The sequence below is a fragment of the Myotis daubentonii genome, chromosome 8 (genome assembly GCF_963259705.1).
Source record: "Myotis daubentonii chromosome 8, mMyoDau2.1, whole genome shotgun sequence".
Lineage (NCBI taxonomy): Eukaryota > Metazoa > Chordata > Mammalia > Chiroptera > Vespertilionidae > Myotis > Myotis daubentonii.
This window is the reverse complement of record NC_081847.1, coordinates 20312399-20327976: the sequence shown is the minus strand read 5'-3', so window position 1 is coordinate 20327976 and position 15578 is coordinate 20312399. Positions and strand designations below refer to the sequence as shown.

Sequence of the window (15578 nt, the reverse complement as noted above, 5' to 3'; positions counted from 1 at the left end):
TCAATGATGAGAATCATTGACTGGCTGCCTCATACACATCCCCTACTGGGTATTGTGCCCACAACATAGGCTTTACCCTGACCAGGAATTGAACCATGACATCCTGGTTGATAGATTAATGCTCAACCACTGAGCAATACCAATTGAGTATTACCATTTCATCATTTTCATTTGCATGGAATATTTTTTTCCATCCCTTCATTTTTAGTCTGTGTGTATCTTTTGTTCTAAGGTGACTCTCTGGTAGAATATATATATATTTGGAGCATTAAGTCCATTTACATTTAAGCATTTAAGGTTATTATTGATAGGTACTTACTTGTTACCATTTTTTTTCTTTATACATTTGTTCGTCTCTCTCTTGTTTTCTTCTTCTTAACCTAGTCCCTTTAGTAGTTTTTTGCAATGCCTGTTTGGTGGTAATGTACTCCGTTAGCATTTTCTTTTTTTCTTTTGGTATGGGAAGCTCTTTATTTCATCTGCAATTTTAAAAGATAGCCTTGCTGGATAGAGTAGTCTTGGATTCATTACTTTTCTTTTCATTACTTTGCATACTTCATGCCACTGTCTTCTGGCTTGATGTGTTTTTACTAAAAAAATCACCTGACAGTCTAATGGGAGCTCCCTTGTAGGTAACTTTCTGCCTCTCTCTTGTTGCCTTTAAGATTCTTTCTTTGTCTTTAACATTTACCATTTTAATTATGATGTGTCTAGATACAGGTCTTTGGGGTTCATCTTGATTGGGACTCCCTGTGTTTCCTGAACTTGTGTGACTTTTTCCTTAACCAGGTTAGGAGAGTTTTCTGTTATTATTTCTTCAAACAGTTCTCTATTACTTGCTCAGGTTCTTCTTCTTCTGGGTATCCTATAATGTGGATGTTCTTACATTTCATGTTGTCCTAAAGCTCCCTTAAACCATCCTCAGGCTTTATACTTCTTTTTCCTAATTGCTGCTCTGAATGGATGTTTCCTTTTTATCTTGTATTCTAATTTGTTGATTCATTCCTCAAATTTTTCTCATCAACTGTTGATTCCTTCCTGGGTATTCTTTAATTTAGCTGCCATTTTTCAATTCTGATTGGTTCTTAGTCATGGTTTCTAAACTTTTAAACTATTTTTTTTCCTTTTAATCTTTATTATTGAAAGTATTACATAGGTCCTCCTTTCCCCCCCAGTGACCTCTTCCAGCCTGCTCCCATACACCGCCTCCTCCTCCAACACCCTCATCACCCCATGGTTTCTTTTTTATTTTTAAGTATATTTTATTGACTTTTTACAGAGAGAAAGGGAGAAGGATAGAGTTAGAAACATCGATGAGAGAGAAACATCTATCAGCTGCCTCCTGCACACTTCCCACTGGGGATGTGCCCGCAGCCAAGGTACATGCCCTTGACCGGAATCGAACCTGGGACCCTTGAGTCTGCAGGCCGACGCTCTATCCACTGAGCCAAACCGGTTAGGGCTACCCCATAGTTTCATGCTGATATAGTTCCCACTAAGTTCCTTATAGTGCTCATTAAGATGCTTATAATTATCAGTAAGTTGTTTGAGGATACTTATACTAGTAAACATTACTTTCAACTCTATATCTGAAAAACTCCTTGCCACCATTTCATTTCGATCCTTTCCTCATGATTCCCCAGTGGTGGGTCCCAGTGTCTGGGGATTCCATGTAGCGGTGGCAGAGCAGAGAGTGCCTGGTTGCAGTGGCGGGGCTGGGTGCACTGGACAGTGATCTAAGTGCACTGGATCATGGGTCACTCCCCCAACTTCTTCCCAAGGAGGATATTCAGGGTCCTCAGGGAGGATCTTCAGGCTCATTATCCAAAATGGCTCATTATCCAATCTCAAGCAGGAGAAGTACCCGCTGAGCAGCACACAGCAGCAGCCAATGGCTCCCCAGCCAAGAGCACACAAACTGACTGCCCAAAGTTCCCCCACCACCAGACAAATGCCCACCACACTCACAAGCACACATACTCTCCTTCACACATGCTCACCCATTCACACTCTAACCCTCACTCTGGTACTGACTGCCGTCATGTTAGACTCCTCTGTCATGGTTTATTTTTGATACTTTTCCATGGTAGAAGATCTACCAGTCAAGAATGTGACAAACTAATTTTCATGATGTGCTTGCTCGTCATAGATTCAAAAGCCTTCATATATATGGCAATAGGGTGTGTACAAGTGCCTTGTGTGGGGTGGTGGGGAGTTGTGGGCGTGACAAAAACAGGCTTTACCTAAAAACAATTGAATTCTATTGTCTCAAAAACCCTCCACTTGGCCACCGCAAACAGGGCTGTAGCCACCAGTGTGTGGATCCTCATACACTCTCCAGTTTCTTGCCTTTTCCTGTTCACTTCCCCCGAACCTGGGTAGAGGAAAATTAATAAGGAAAATGTAGACAAGTAGCTTGTTGTTAGCTCTGATGCTGCAAAGAGGGAGGCTCTACATTTCTTTGCCAAAGGGAGATGGTAAGTTTCTGGATGGGGAAGCTTTGACACTGTCCCCATGTTCAATTAGGAAGAGAAATGTAGAGGGAGTATGCTACAATATTATCATTGACCATTATCCAAAGGTCTGACCAGAACAGAAAATAACCCACCATGCCAGGGGTGAAATGAATGACTTAATGGAAAAGCTGACTTGCTCAACTACATACATCATTCTATGAGTAGCTACATTAGTGTGGCGTGATCCTTGCTGGAAGGGGAATCAGAGTGGAGGGAGCAATTAAGACATCAACCTCCTTCTTTCTAAGACTCAGTAATTTAGTAGAACACACATACCTGAGAAACAGAAGCACACTGGCAGAGTAACCCAGGGTCAGATGACGTAAAAAATAGACACAAAGCATGCAACCTGATTCCTTATTGAAATGTTGAATGGAGGTGGATAAAAAAGGGTCAAACTGAGGAGAGGAGAATTCTGAAGAGGCTAGTTTTAAGCCTCTACAGAGGAGGACAACTGACAACTTCGTGAGGAAAGAGACCTATCTAAGGCCGACTTGGGCATGAATTCAGGCCAGAAGGGAGGCCAGCAAACCAACTGGCTCAGGTCAGCACAACACTTGGTCAGAGGTCATGAATGATGGGTTAGATAGGCCGCAAGAGGGAGGACAACCAGGGAGAAGTGTTGAATGCCTTCTGAGGTGACTATATATCTGATAAGATGGCATAAAGAAGCTGTTAGGAAAAGACATAGAGATGAAAGCCATTCTAGGACAGAAATACAATGATTCAGAGAAAGGATTGGTACATGGGGGCATGTTGCATAAGGGGGAGGTAATCAAAGATAAACCAACAGGTAAGGAGCTGAAACCCTGAAGGTTGGAAAGGAATAGTCACAAAAACTGAAAGGAGAAAAAGGAAATAACTGAGTGAAGATACTGCAGGGCACATGTAGCATCTTCATTCTACCTATTACAGTGAGGGGAGGGCATTTGAAATCTCTGGGTCCTTTGGAAAGCTTAATGAATGACCAATGTGCTCTGTTACAGAGCTGCCCTAATCACAGCTAAAACAGAGGATGTCCATGAAAGCCACTCGCAAATGGGGCACTTTTTCAGGCAGCGCAAATTAGTCTGACAGAATCCAGCAGGCAAAGACCCCCACCACCATACTATAACTTAACATTAAGCCAAACACAATCTGAAATGCTTTAATCACCTCATAAGTAATGAGGCAGACCCACATTTACAGGTTCAAGAAAATGAAGCAAGGAGGTGATAAGGGTATTTTATTAGTATGCTAAAACCTATTTTTATTTTATTGTAGATATTTAATATGTTTGCATCTTTCATTTTAGAGGTCTGCATTTTTCCAGTTTTAAATCAGTTAGCTACTGAGATCTTCATAGTCCCTGACTGCTTTAATTGTGTTCTTTATATATTTCAAAGAGTATGCAGAGTATTTTCACAAGTCCTCCTCCCTAGAGCCTTGTCAAATGTGAGATCAGCCACAGAGCCTCATCCTGAGAGTTGAGGGTCAGATCCCAGACCTCAGGGGCCACATGCTGACTGCCCTGAAAACAAAATGGGCTGGTGAGCAGCGAGACATTTTGGGTGTCTTGGGAGCATCCTGGGTGCTCAGACAGACTCTTTCTTGAATCTGATGGAAGTTTTAATTTATGAAAGAAGACAAGTTGGACTGCTGGTAATGTTCTCTTCTCTGGAACAACGATGCACCTGAATTCACTTAAAGCACGAAATCTGGTGACATCAAATTGTGTTCGTGGAGGAGGTGTGTTTAGAGAGCGCACGTGTGGATAGAAAACTCGATCTTCCTTCACAAGGGCGATGTGGGTGTTTAGAAGGACCAGTGACTGACACTCGTCTTGGCCAGAATCATCTTCAACTCTGACTGTTGTGTAGAGCAGTAGCTGAACCTCTGCCAGAGAGGGGATGTTGACTTCCATATTTCCATGGAGAAAGTAAATCATGTCAACCATGGTATTCTGGAATTTGGATGACAACCGAACTCGGTTTGACAAAACTAAATCAGGGGTTTCTGCTTTCCAATCAAGAGAAAGCTGGACCAGATCTTGCTGGAGCAAAGGGTGACTTGAGCAGGCAGTGGCGTCAGACTCGGGCATCAGGACACACAGAAGGTCACGGCATATTTGTTGACAGAGGTTTTTGTTGTAACTAAATACAGTGAGCAGGAGACTCTCTGCAGAGCCCAGGAATCGAATGCTCTGCCCACCAAAGTCGATTTGAATCTCCCGTAGTCCTGTGAGAGACAGAGCATGAAAAATGCCCATGGAGCCCAGGTGGGTGTCTGACAGGACTAAAGCATATAAAGTTGAAGGAAGCAGGAGCAAACACGCTGGCTGGGGGTCAGGTTCTGTGCAGTTAGCAACAGCAAGCCAGTAAATGCCTCTGACCTCATGCATGTCGACCAGAAGTCCTGGTAGGAAACAAGCCACATGCTGGAGAAAGTCTTTTAAAGGGCACTCTTGAAGTTTCAGCATTGGATCTGGGAATTGCACAAGGGTCTGCTTAAATGCAGAGATCCTTCCAGCTTCTTCAGATTCCAGGCGGACAACTGAGCTTGGAGAGGAACCTGGTACCTCTGCAGCTGTGAGGCCTGGCACTCTGTAAGGCTCCACGCCCCCTGCTGGCCTGATGGCTCCTGCCTCCTCACTGAGGCTGCCAACCTGATCTTCTGCAGGAAGAGAATGAGATTCTGATGATACCCAGTGTGACGTCAAGGGCAGGTGCCGGGGTAAGTTCTTCACCAAGGGCAGTTTTCCGATGAATGTTGTTACTTGGGAGGTGAGTCCACTGGGGTCCCACAGGCTCCCCACATGCCTGGCTTGGCTGATAACCTTTGTGCCAGCCTGTAGCAGGTGACTGCTCGTACCTTTATAAAGGTTAGAGAACCTGTGGTAAAAATATCCTAACCCACTGTTCCCTTCTGTCCTGATATTTATCAATGACTCTGGAGGGCTAACTTTTTCAGAAGCTAACTCTTCCTCAGGGTGCTGCTCACTACACAACTTTGAGGCTGGTGAACTCTGCAAAATGCTGGCAGATACACTCTCCTCACTAGAAACACTTCCAGAGAAGACACAATAGAGTAACTTGCTTTGCCTGGTCTGTTTGTTCCCACTATTTATAGACACTTCTCGGCATGTATGTTGCAGCAGAGTCCAGCTGGATTCAATTTCCAAGCTGTGTTCATCTTTATGAGTCATCAGCTCACTGACATTTTCTGATTTAACCTGAAAATGTTCTGCATTGCTGGTGTTGTTTTCATTAAGAGGAGAGATTTTAGATAGACTGAAACCTTTTGTTTGACAACCACCCATGTGCTTAGGACAACTATATTTGCAATCACTGTTCTGCAGCGACTCAGGTGCTGAGGGCTGATCCCTTGGGTGGTGGACTCTCTCTCCTGATGCTGAAGAGAAAATTGTAGAGTCTGAGATGTTCCAAGTCATGAGATCACTCTGGTGGTTGTTCTGATCCACCTCCCTCCTCTCCTCTCTGGTGGAAGGGTCAGTAACATCTTTGGGCAGCAGCGGGGCAAGACACCCTTTCTGTTCAAGATGTCAAAAACAGTTGAAATGGGGATGTGGTAGCAGCCTTCGTGATTCTTTTGCACATGAAGATTCTTGCAGTCATTGGTTTCATTGTGTGGATTGATTCAGAGGTTAAATCAAAAGCCTAAGCCATTCATATTGATTGAGGCATGATTTGAAAATATATGATTGGATTCACATATAGAACATCAATTTCCATATTATATCTCTAATAAATTGCTGAGTAATTTTGCAGAAGTACCTTGTATGGAATTGATCTACAGTATCCATCTCCTGGTCTAATATTTCATTCACTCTAAAATAAATCCTAAGTCATTTGGGTCAGTTTTCAAAAGGTCAAATTCAATTGTACAAATGAGTCCATGACCATATGTTCAAAATGTAAAAGTAATTAGGGCATACTTAATGAAAATATGACAGCAAGGTCAAAAGAAATTGACAGGTGTTCCAACCTGAATCCTACTTCCCTTGCCTCTGGGTTCATTTGATAAGATTCCTTAATTTCATCTACCTGGTTAGATTGCTATTACCATACTGACAAACCAGCCTCGTCAAAGGCCAGCCACTATGGATACAAAGAAATGAAAGGCAACAGCTTGCTCTTCGCCAGGTTATTGGCTAAAGAGACAGATGTCCAGAGGAAGATAATGCCATTACTGGATGATTGGAAGGAGAACATGGCAGTGGCCAAAGTCAGTTAAGCCTACTGTAGAACACCCATGCTTCCACCTCTCACGCTCTGTTTAGTAATTTAGAAACACCATCTGTAAGATTTGTATCACCTACCAATTGTTTTCTTGTGTGTGTGTGTGTGTGTGTGTGTGTGTGTGTTTTCTTTAGGAATGTATGGGAAGGATGAGACCCTCAGTGGAGAAAAATACAAGTAAACCCTTAGAAATTGTATGCCCAATAAACCTGAGTTTGACAATCCAATAGTGAAATAAGCTCATCAACGAAGAGTTATTTCCTTTGTACTACTGCCAACTCAGTCTATAAAGAAAGCAGGATTTTAAAATATTGAGAGGTACTCAGTTTCATTTCTAAACACCATATATAATTCTGGTTATATAAATCTGCCTTTCAAATGCAAACCAAGAGAAAGGATACTGTTGCCAAAGAAAAAACTAGGCAAAGCGCCTCCACCACCGCTACATGCCACTCAAACAAAGTCAAAGCAGTTTTGAATCTGCAGGAGCCCATTTAATTTTAGGGAAGAATAGCTTGCCTTCCCTATTAGCCATTAATCTCACTGGGACTTCAAAGTTCTAATTATGCAACTAAACATTAAGAAAATTTAATCACATGAGCATGCCATAATTTAAGGCGACCCTATCAATCTGAAAAATCATTACCTACCTCATATTTTAGCTTACGTTGAATGGTACCATTGTGAAGTTTCTCATTATTCTGAAAAGAAAAGAAAAAGTCCTTTAAATTAAATTATAGTGTGTTCATAGGGGAGAAAAAAAATGATTTGATTAGAAATATTTATGGGAGCAAAATTCTAAAGAAACATACTTGCCATTCAACAATGACAATTTTTCTATAGAATTTATAGACAACAGTAAACATGACTCTATCGATCCATCTGCCTATAAGAGAACTGAACCATTTATTCTGAATCTTAAATGTCTAAGAATAATATTAAAAGCAAGGTTTTCCTTAGGACAATTCTTAAAGTTGCAAGATAGAAATGCAATGCTTTTATTTTGATAAAAATCAAGTTGCAAATACGCATTTTCTCAAAGGTAATTTTTTTTCTACCTGAAATATTCATCAAGCAAATTAAATACAGAAATTGGTTGTATTTATTTTTATTTAATTTTTTTTTTCAATTACAGTTTACATTCAATATTATTTTGTATTAGTTTCAGGTGAAATTGGTTAGTATTTTTGGAGAAAACAGAAAAATGTTACATGTAGACTTATTATAAATCAAACAAAGTAAATAAAACATTTTAGGAAACTTTATATTCACTTAAAGAATTTCCTCCAGAAATTCAAAACTTTACAATAAATAAACTTACTTTTGAACTCACACTATTTGTAAACTATTAGGCTCCACCCAATATTTAATTTTTCTAGAACATTTGCATCTCAATTTTCTCACTGAGAAACAGTAACAAAAGATCCCACCACTATCTTCAATAATTTATTGAAAGCTTGTCTTAAAATGCATGACTGCGTTAGTATGGTTCCCTCAGCTCACCTTCGTCATGTCTGCAGATACACTGCTGTCATTGCAAATCACACGACGCAAATCCTGAAGACGCCTTTGGACTTCCTCTTCAATGTAAGCACTGACCCTGGGAACAGGGAGGCAGGGGTACTTGAATACTTCTAACCACACAGAGCATTGGAGATACTGTTGTTACTATGCCCTTCACAATAGGGAACTTTCCCATTTTATTTTTTTTTTAATATATACTTTATTGATTTCAGAGAGGAAGGGAAAGGGAGAGATAGAAACATCAATATGAAGAGAATCATTGATTGGCCGTCTCCTGCGTTGCCCTCCTCCTTCTCTCCCCCTACCTGCTGGGGACAGAGCCTGCAACTCATAGCATTCCCATATTATATCTCTAATAGAATGCTCAACCACTGAGCCATGCTGACAGGGCAAACTTTCTCATTTTAAATGCCAAACATAACAACTCTGGACCTTAAACATTTTTCTACTTTCTAAGAAGTCTAGAGCCATGTGTTCACTATCTGTGTTCTCTCCAAATGAGAGAGAACTGACTGAATAACAGAAGCTTGAGACTGGAAGGACGACTGAGTGATCCCATCCAACTCTCCCCTGGATTACCTTTTAGTATTGAAAATAAAATCATGTGCAACTGAAGCTGAGCCAAGGCCACTTACAAATGAAGTGCCTCACTGGACTTTTAATTTTTAAATTATCCCAGTGGAATATGCAGCCCTAACTTCAAAGGGCCACAGAAGTTCATACTATTCTGAGTACATTTTGATATCCAAATACTTATCTCCTAATCAGGACTGTCCAGTTTGAAATGTCCCCATGGCATAGATGGGTTGAGAAAAATAACCAAGTTCTTTATAGCTAAAGAATGATTGAGTCAATTTATCTGAGAGTCTAAGCCACAGAGCAATTGACAATGCCACCCAAGTTGAAAGTCATTTCATTATAGTAGCCATCAGGTATATAGGTATGCTATTTATGATCATTCTGAATATACTGGTACAGCGTTGGTAACAGACTTCATCTATTTGTAATCATGACTTCTATAAATTATCTGTCAGCGTAAGGTCCTTCTTCTTGGTACGATTCCATTAATGCGATTTCTTTGTTCCTCTCAACTTGGCCTTGCATCACTACCTTCTTGGTGAGCTGGTTCCCCAGGACCTTTTAGTTCTGTCTTCTCACACAAACTACTTGCACCAGCATTACTTGGATTTAGCTGGCCAGTTTTCAAGTCTTTGGTTCCCTTTAAATGATAACTCAACCCAGGGAGTGGTTGATGGAGACAAAGCACATCTTAGGGCAGTGATGGCGAACCTTTTGAGCTCGGCGTGTCAGCATTTTGAAAAACCCTAACTTAACTCTGGTGCCGTGTCACAAATAGAATTTTTTTGATATTTGCAACCATAGTAAAACAAAGACTTACATTTTTGATATTTATTTTATATATTTAAATGCCATTTAACAAAGAAAAATCAACCAAAAAAATGAGTTCATTTGTCACCTCTGACACGCGTGTCATAGGTTCGCCATCACTGTCTTAGGGTCATGAATTACTTGTCACCTTCTATAGAGCCCTCCATATGTAAACTGGCCAATATGAGAGACAGTGACTCATTGAATCACATCAGAAATGATGACAGTTTAATGTCCAGTACCTGGCGTCCATCAGAGGAGCCAGGTGAGATTTTTCAGCGTTGGGTGACAAGCTGGAAGAAGCAGCCTTTTCCTCTAAGGTACCAAAATGCCCTTTCTGAACACCATCAACTTCATAGATCTTCTGCTTCAACTGCTGGATTTCATGTTCCAACCTACAGAGATGGAAGATACATGAATTCATTCATTAACAGTATTTCCTGAGCATCGTCACTGATTGGGACGTTGTTCTAGAAACCATGGGGGATCCAGACAAAAAGTCTAATAGAAAACGTGCCACATACCTAAAAGATAAAGTATATGGTGATAATGGGCCACAAAAGGGGTTCAGAACAAGTACTTTAGGCATTCAAAAACTGGAGCATTTTACCATCAAGGGCAAAGATTCCCACTGTGCTCCAAGCAAATGCTCAGAGGTAGATGTGCAGGATTCTGAGCCCCCTACCCTGCCTTTAATAAAACAGTTGTTTACTATATATTGAGATCTCACTTAATATTTCTGTTTGAGAAAAGAGATCTATACTTTCAAGAGTTTTTTAAAACCACCAATCTTGTAGAACCTTCATGGTCAAGGTAGGTTTAAGTTGAATCTTCAGAGACCAGTGGGAATTCGAATCTCTGGGGATAGTGGCAGAGAGTTGTCCAGGTACAGAGGGCAACATGAACACAGAAGCTAAGCTGTGGAAACCGGGAATCCACTTTGCCTAGGCAGAGGGTGTGGAAAAGGCAAAAAGATGAGAGATCTAGGAAAGCAGGCTGAGTATCTCAGGAAACTCATATAAACTGTAAACTGTAGAATCAAACATTTATTGCCCATGATGCCTCTAATATGAGGTCAAGTGTCTGTGAGGCTGTTCTGCCACTGACCCAGGCACACTTGAATCCAAGGCCATCATTGCAAGCATGTCAAACTTGCAGCCGGCCATAAACGAGGCATGTGGCCCGTCAGCCACGAGTTTGACATGCTTGGGCTAGCAGCGGTTCTCAACCTGTGGGTCGCGACCATCGGAAAACACATATAGCATATCAGATATTTACATTACGATTCATAACAGTAGCAGAATTACAGTTATGAAGTAGCAACGAAAATAATTTTATGGTTGGGGGTCACCACAACATGAGGAACTGTATTAAAGGGTTGAGGCATTAGGAAGGTTGAGAACTACTGGAGAGGAACAAATCTGCCAATGCACTTGGTCCCAGAAAACACTAGACCCAGCTAGGGGCTGTGGCCCACATGGGGTGTGAACTGGGGCAAGTTAATGAAATCTGGGTCTCAATGTCTTTAGATATCAAATGAGAGAGTAAACTAGTCTCTCCAAATCCATTCAGCTCCCAAAATGATGGATTTTAGCTTCAGATGCTGGCACACCATAACACTGCCAGCTCTCCGATGTCACCGGCAGCAATTTGACTGCTCTGTCCTAAACATGAAAGCCACGTTGTGAACTGCTGAAATTAGACTGTGGGGTCACCAGGGTCAGCACTCATGGGTTTCATGGGAGGCAATGCCCTGCTTAACTCAGCCTTTCATCTGTCTACTGATTAGCAAGTACTTACTGAGCATCACCTTGCAGAGCACACAACATTTTCAAAGGGCAAGGGAATGAGCACAAGAGAGTGATGTTAGGGGCCAGGTGGGTGGGCCAGCAACCAGGGAACAATATTGAGCGTCTCCGAGGTCGTAAGGAAATGAGCCGGATATAAGTAGGTAACTGCCAATGTTTATAATTAGAATGACACCCAGTGGAGTTGTTCAAAGCCTGCAGGACCAGGACTGTGGAAAAGACAGAGCAGGGGTTAAAGGGGGCCCTGAAGGCTAAGCAGGATTTATAGGAGGGGTTGGGGCACATGGAAGAGCCGCCTGCCTGGCAGCAGCTCTGTGTCAGCAGACAAGAGGACAAGAGGCTAAGAGTCTGGAGGTAAGTAGACCTAGATTCAAGTTGCAGCTCTGCCACTTTCCACCTGACACTTGTCCCGAGTGGTTATATAACTACTGGGTAGGAAAAAAAAAAAAGACAGAAAATGGGTTAAATTTTGCTCGCAAACAATCAACAGGCAAAGCCAAGTTCAGTACACTGGTGTCCAATCTGGTTCCACAGGAATTTAGTATTTCACACTTGTGGATTTCACGAGTGGTCAAGTCAGGCTGCATGGCAGGCCCTGGCTTAGCCATGAGAAACCCAGAAAGATAAACACTAAAAAAAGCTCAGGAGCATCACAGCCAGAACAAAGAGCTCAGATTTGTTGGCCTGAATTAGGAGTAGCCAAGTCCACTCCATCCAAACACAGGGAGCTGAAAGCCTCCTCTGTGTGGCTGCTAGAGCAATGCTGACATTATCACTTCTGCTATAATACAGTATTAATACTAAATGGCCAGGGAGTGAAGCCGGTTGAAAAAAGCCAGGGACAGCAAGCTAAAAGCTCGGCTGCATTCCTACTGCACACTGCAGGATACAAATTGAGAGCGTGCTCTCCACTACTTTAAATTTCCTGGGGCTGCCGCTTTGTCCGGCAATTTTGTTTATATAATACACCTGCAGTCCTATTCTTGAACCTCCAACCTATTTCTCTGAAGTAATAGAATTATGGTTTTTGATTGTTATTTGTTGCCGTTTTGCCTGCAGGAATTACCAGAGTAATTGTAAATAGAATTCACAGTAGAAGCCGGTCATTTGAAAGGAGGTTGTCCTGACCTTTCCAGGCAAAATGATGGATGGAGGCTCCAGCAACACCTCAGAGCAGGCCTTGCCTGTCATTAGCATGGATCCCAGGCCTCTGCCAATGCCAAGCTGGGCTCCCACAGGGCCGCACACTGGGCTTCTGTGGCAGCCCCTACAGGAGGCCTCTGGATGGGAGGAATGCTGAGGTGGGGGCAGTGTTCCACACCCTCCAACCTGGGCTCCAGTTAAGATCTCAACTAACCAAAGGTTTGGAGCTAAGAAAATGTACAGACCCCTGATCTCATCTACCCCTCCCTATAAGGGTGAATGGGTGACAGATCCCGAACCAGCAATGATGGGGCGGGGGGGCGGGGAGGGGGGGTCATGGAGAGGAGAGACAGACCAGAAGGAAGAAAGGAAAAGGAGGAAGGAATCAATGCCAGAAGCTTTCAGTCTTCTGTATTCATCACATATTAAAAAGTACACATTCCATAGGTCAGCGGGGTAATGAACAAGGCTTTTTTTTGGTTTGTGTGTTGTTTTCAACTTTAGGCCAATGATTCTAGAACAAGGATCCTAAGGAGGAAGTAAAGGGTGTTTAGAGGTGTTTTTCTCCCTGCGTACTAGAGAATATCAAAGCTAAATGAATTCCTTTATAAAAAGGAATGCTGGACACACTGTGAGGGGGAGACAACGTGCAAGGGCGTGGCACCAGGGCTATGCCACGCTCTCTCTCCCCACTTCTCACCTCTCCCGGTCCTTCTCCAGGGCCTCCTGCTCGGCTTCCAGGCTGGCCCGCAGCCCTGACTGCTCGCTGCTGCTGCTCAGGGTGGCCAGCTTCTGCCTCTGCTCTTCGATCTCCAGGCCCAGGGTGGAGCGCCGCTGCAGGGCCGAGTGCCTCCTCTCCAGCCTGGCCACGGCCCGCTCCAGCGCCTCCCGCTGCTGCTTCTCCCGCGATTCCAGAATCTCCTTTTCCTTTTTCCTCACTTTTTCTTCCTGCCGGGCAACGTTGGCCGTGAATTCAAAGGTGGCTTGGAGCTTCTGCAGCTGGCTCGCGTTGGCCTGGTACTGGGCAAGCTGCTCCTCTTTTTCTTCCATTTCTTTTTCTACCTGATAAAGGGTGTTGTCTAAGCCCAGGGGGCCTCTATCGAGGATTTCAAACGCTCTCTGCTTTTCCTCCAACAGCGTCGGCAGATGATTCTGCAGGAGGTACTGGAGCTGGCGCTCTTTATATTGCAGCCTACACTCTGCTGGCTTTATTTTCTCTAAATCTTGAGCCACCTGGGGGACATATGTGACACCATCATCATTTTTTCCCAACAACCTAGAGTCCTCCTCATTTTCCGATTTTAACCGTTCTAGGGTTTCCTGTTCTTCTTCAACTTCTTTTTTCAGAAGGTCCTTCTGCTGCACCAGGTCCTTCTCCAAGTTGGCTAGCTTGACCAGCTGCCTTCTCTTGAACTCTAAGAAATGCAGCTGAGCCCTTTCCAGCTCCTCGCCGTCCTCATCGCCCTCCGCGCGGGCTTCCTTCACCCGCAACAGGGACGCCCGGATGCCCTCCAGGTCTCTGCGCTCCTCTTCCACCCGCTGCACCTCTCCGCGCCGCAGGAGCCGGATCATCTCCTGCTTTTCGCGTAGCTGCTCCTCCAGATGGGCCACGAGCATGACCTGCTCCTTTTCTTGCTCCTCCAGCCTCTTCTTTTCCAGTTCCAGCTTGGCACACTGCTCCTCCTTTTCCCTTCTGAGCCGGTCCAGTTCTTCAAATATCTGCGTCTTCTCGGCCTTCTCGCTGTGGTTGAGTTCCTGCAGCCGCTGGAGCTCCTCTTTGACCCGGAGGAAGCGCTCTTCTTCCTGCTGCTGCTTCTGCAGCTCCATTTCCTGCTGCTCCCGCAGCCTTTCTTCTTCAAACCGCTCCTTCTCCGCCAGCAGGTCCTTGAGCCGGCTCTCGATGTGGAAGCTGCGGCGCTTGAGGCTCTCCTCCTGCTTGCGGATCTGGCGCTGGACGATCTCCGTCTCCTTGCGCTGGCTCTCCACCTCCTGCTGCATGCGCTCCAGCGCCGCCTTGTCGGATTTCTGCTTCTCCTCCATTTCCTCTATGAGTTTCCTGAAATGCACAACGTTGACTGGTCATCATTTGAACACCGTATTCAAATGTTGCTCTCTCTCCCCGAACTGAAATGCTCTGAAAATGAATATACGGTATACTAAAGCTAAGCCCTTCGCTACAATAAAAATGAGGGAGAACTGCTTTGCTTTTCATTTCCAATAGCAGGCTGTGCGATTTTTTTTTTTTTTTTTTTTTTACTCTCTAACTGTCCAACATATCATTTGCCTAATCTCTTAAAGTAGCCTCTGATATCATGTCTTTGTAGAGTCTATAAGCATAATGTGTTATGCATAATATAATTTTAAAAGCCCCCTGAGCTCAAAGAGAAAGAAGCCTGCCCAATTTAAATTTAAATGTGAATAATTTTATTCAGCCCAATGGTTAAAATGCAACAAATTCAGTTAACGAGATGGCATTAAACAAAAACGCTTATGCTCTCTTCAATTCATTGGGGTCAAATATCAAAGTCAAGATAATCGACAGTTCATTGTTCCTGCTCAAATAAGTACATGCTATTTAGCATTTAATCACTATCTTAGAGAAATCATTAATAACCAAATGGCCCTAAATACTAGCTTATTAATACACAACACTGAATATAACAGAATCTTCATTAGAATACTTAAGAGCATGACTCCAGGGGTTCCATGCCATGCTTTGTGTCTAAGACAGTGGTTCTCAACCTTCTGGCCCTTTAAATACAGTTCCTCATGTTGTGACCCAACCATAAAATTATTTTCTTTGCTACTTCATAACTGTAATGTTGTTACTGTTATGAATTGTAATGTAAATATCTGATATGCAGGATGGTCTTAGGCGACCCCTGTGAAAGGGTCTTTCGACCGCCAAAGGGGTCATGACCCACAGGTTGAGAACCGCTGCTCTAGGAGAACAAAGGACC

The 15578-nt window shown here is 43.2% G+C and overlaps 1 protein-coding gene across 4 annotated transcripts in view; it reads right to left on the bottom strand.

Annotated features, from left to right (window-relative positions):
* The window catches only part of KIF16B (kinesin family member 16B), a 287436-nt gene that overhangs the window by 79312 nt on the left and 192546 nt on the right, over positions 1–15578 (bottom strand). For 2 of the 4 annotated variants that reach the window (XM_059705491.1, XM_059705490.1), the window contains exons 19-22: positions 13319–14674; positions 9910–10062; positions 8258–8354; positions 7405–7455 (exon numbers count right to left, since the gene is read on the bottom strand). In XM_059705491.1, coding sequence (XP_059561474.1) covers positions 7405–7455; positions 8258–8354; positions 9910–10062; positions 13319–14674 — 1657 coding nt within the window. Of the gene's footprint in view, positions 1–3646; positions 6046–7404; positions 7456–8257; positions 8355–9909; positions 10063–13318; positions 14675–15578 lie in introns of those variants that run through there. The other 2 variants (XM_059705489.1, XM_059705488.1) reach the window with 2 other exon arrangements.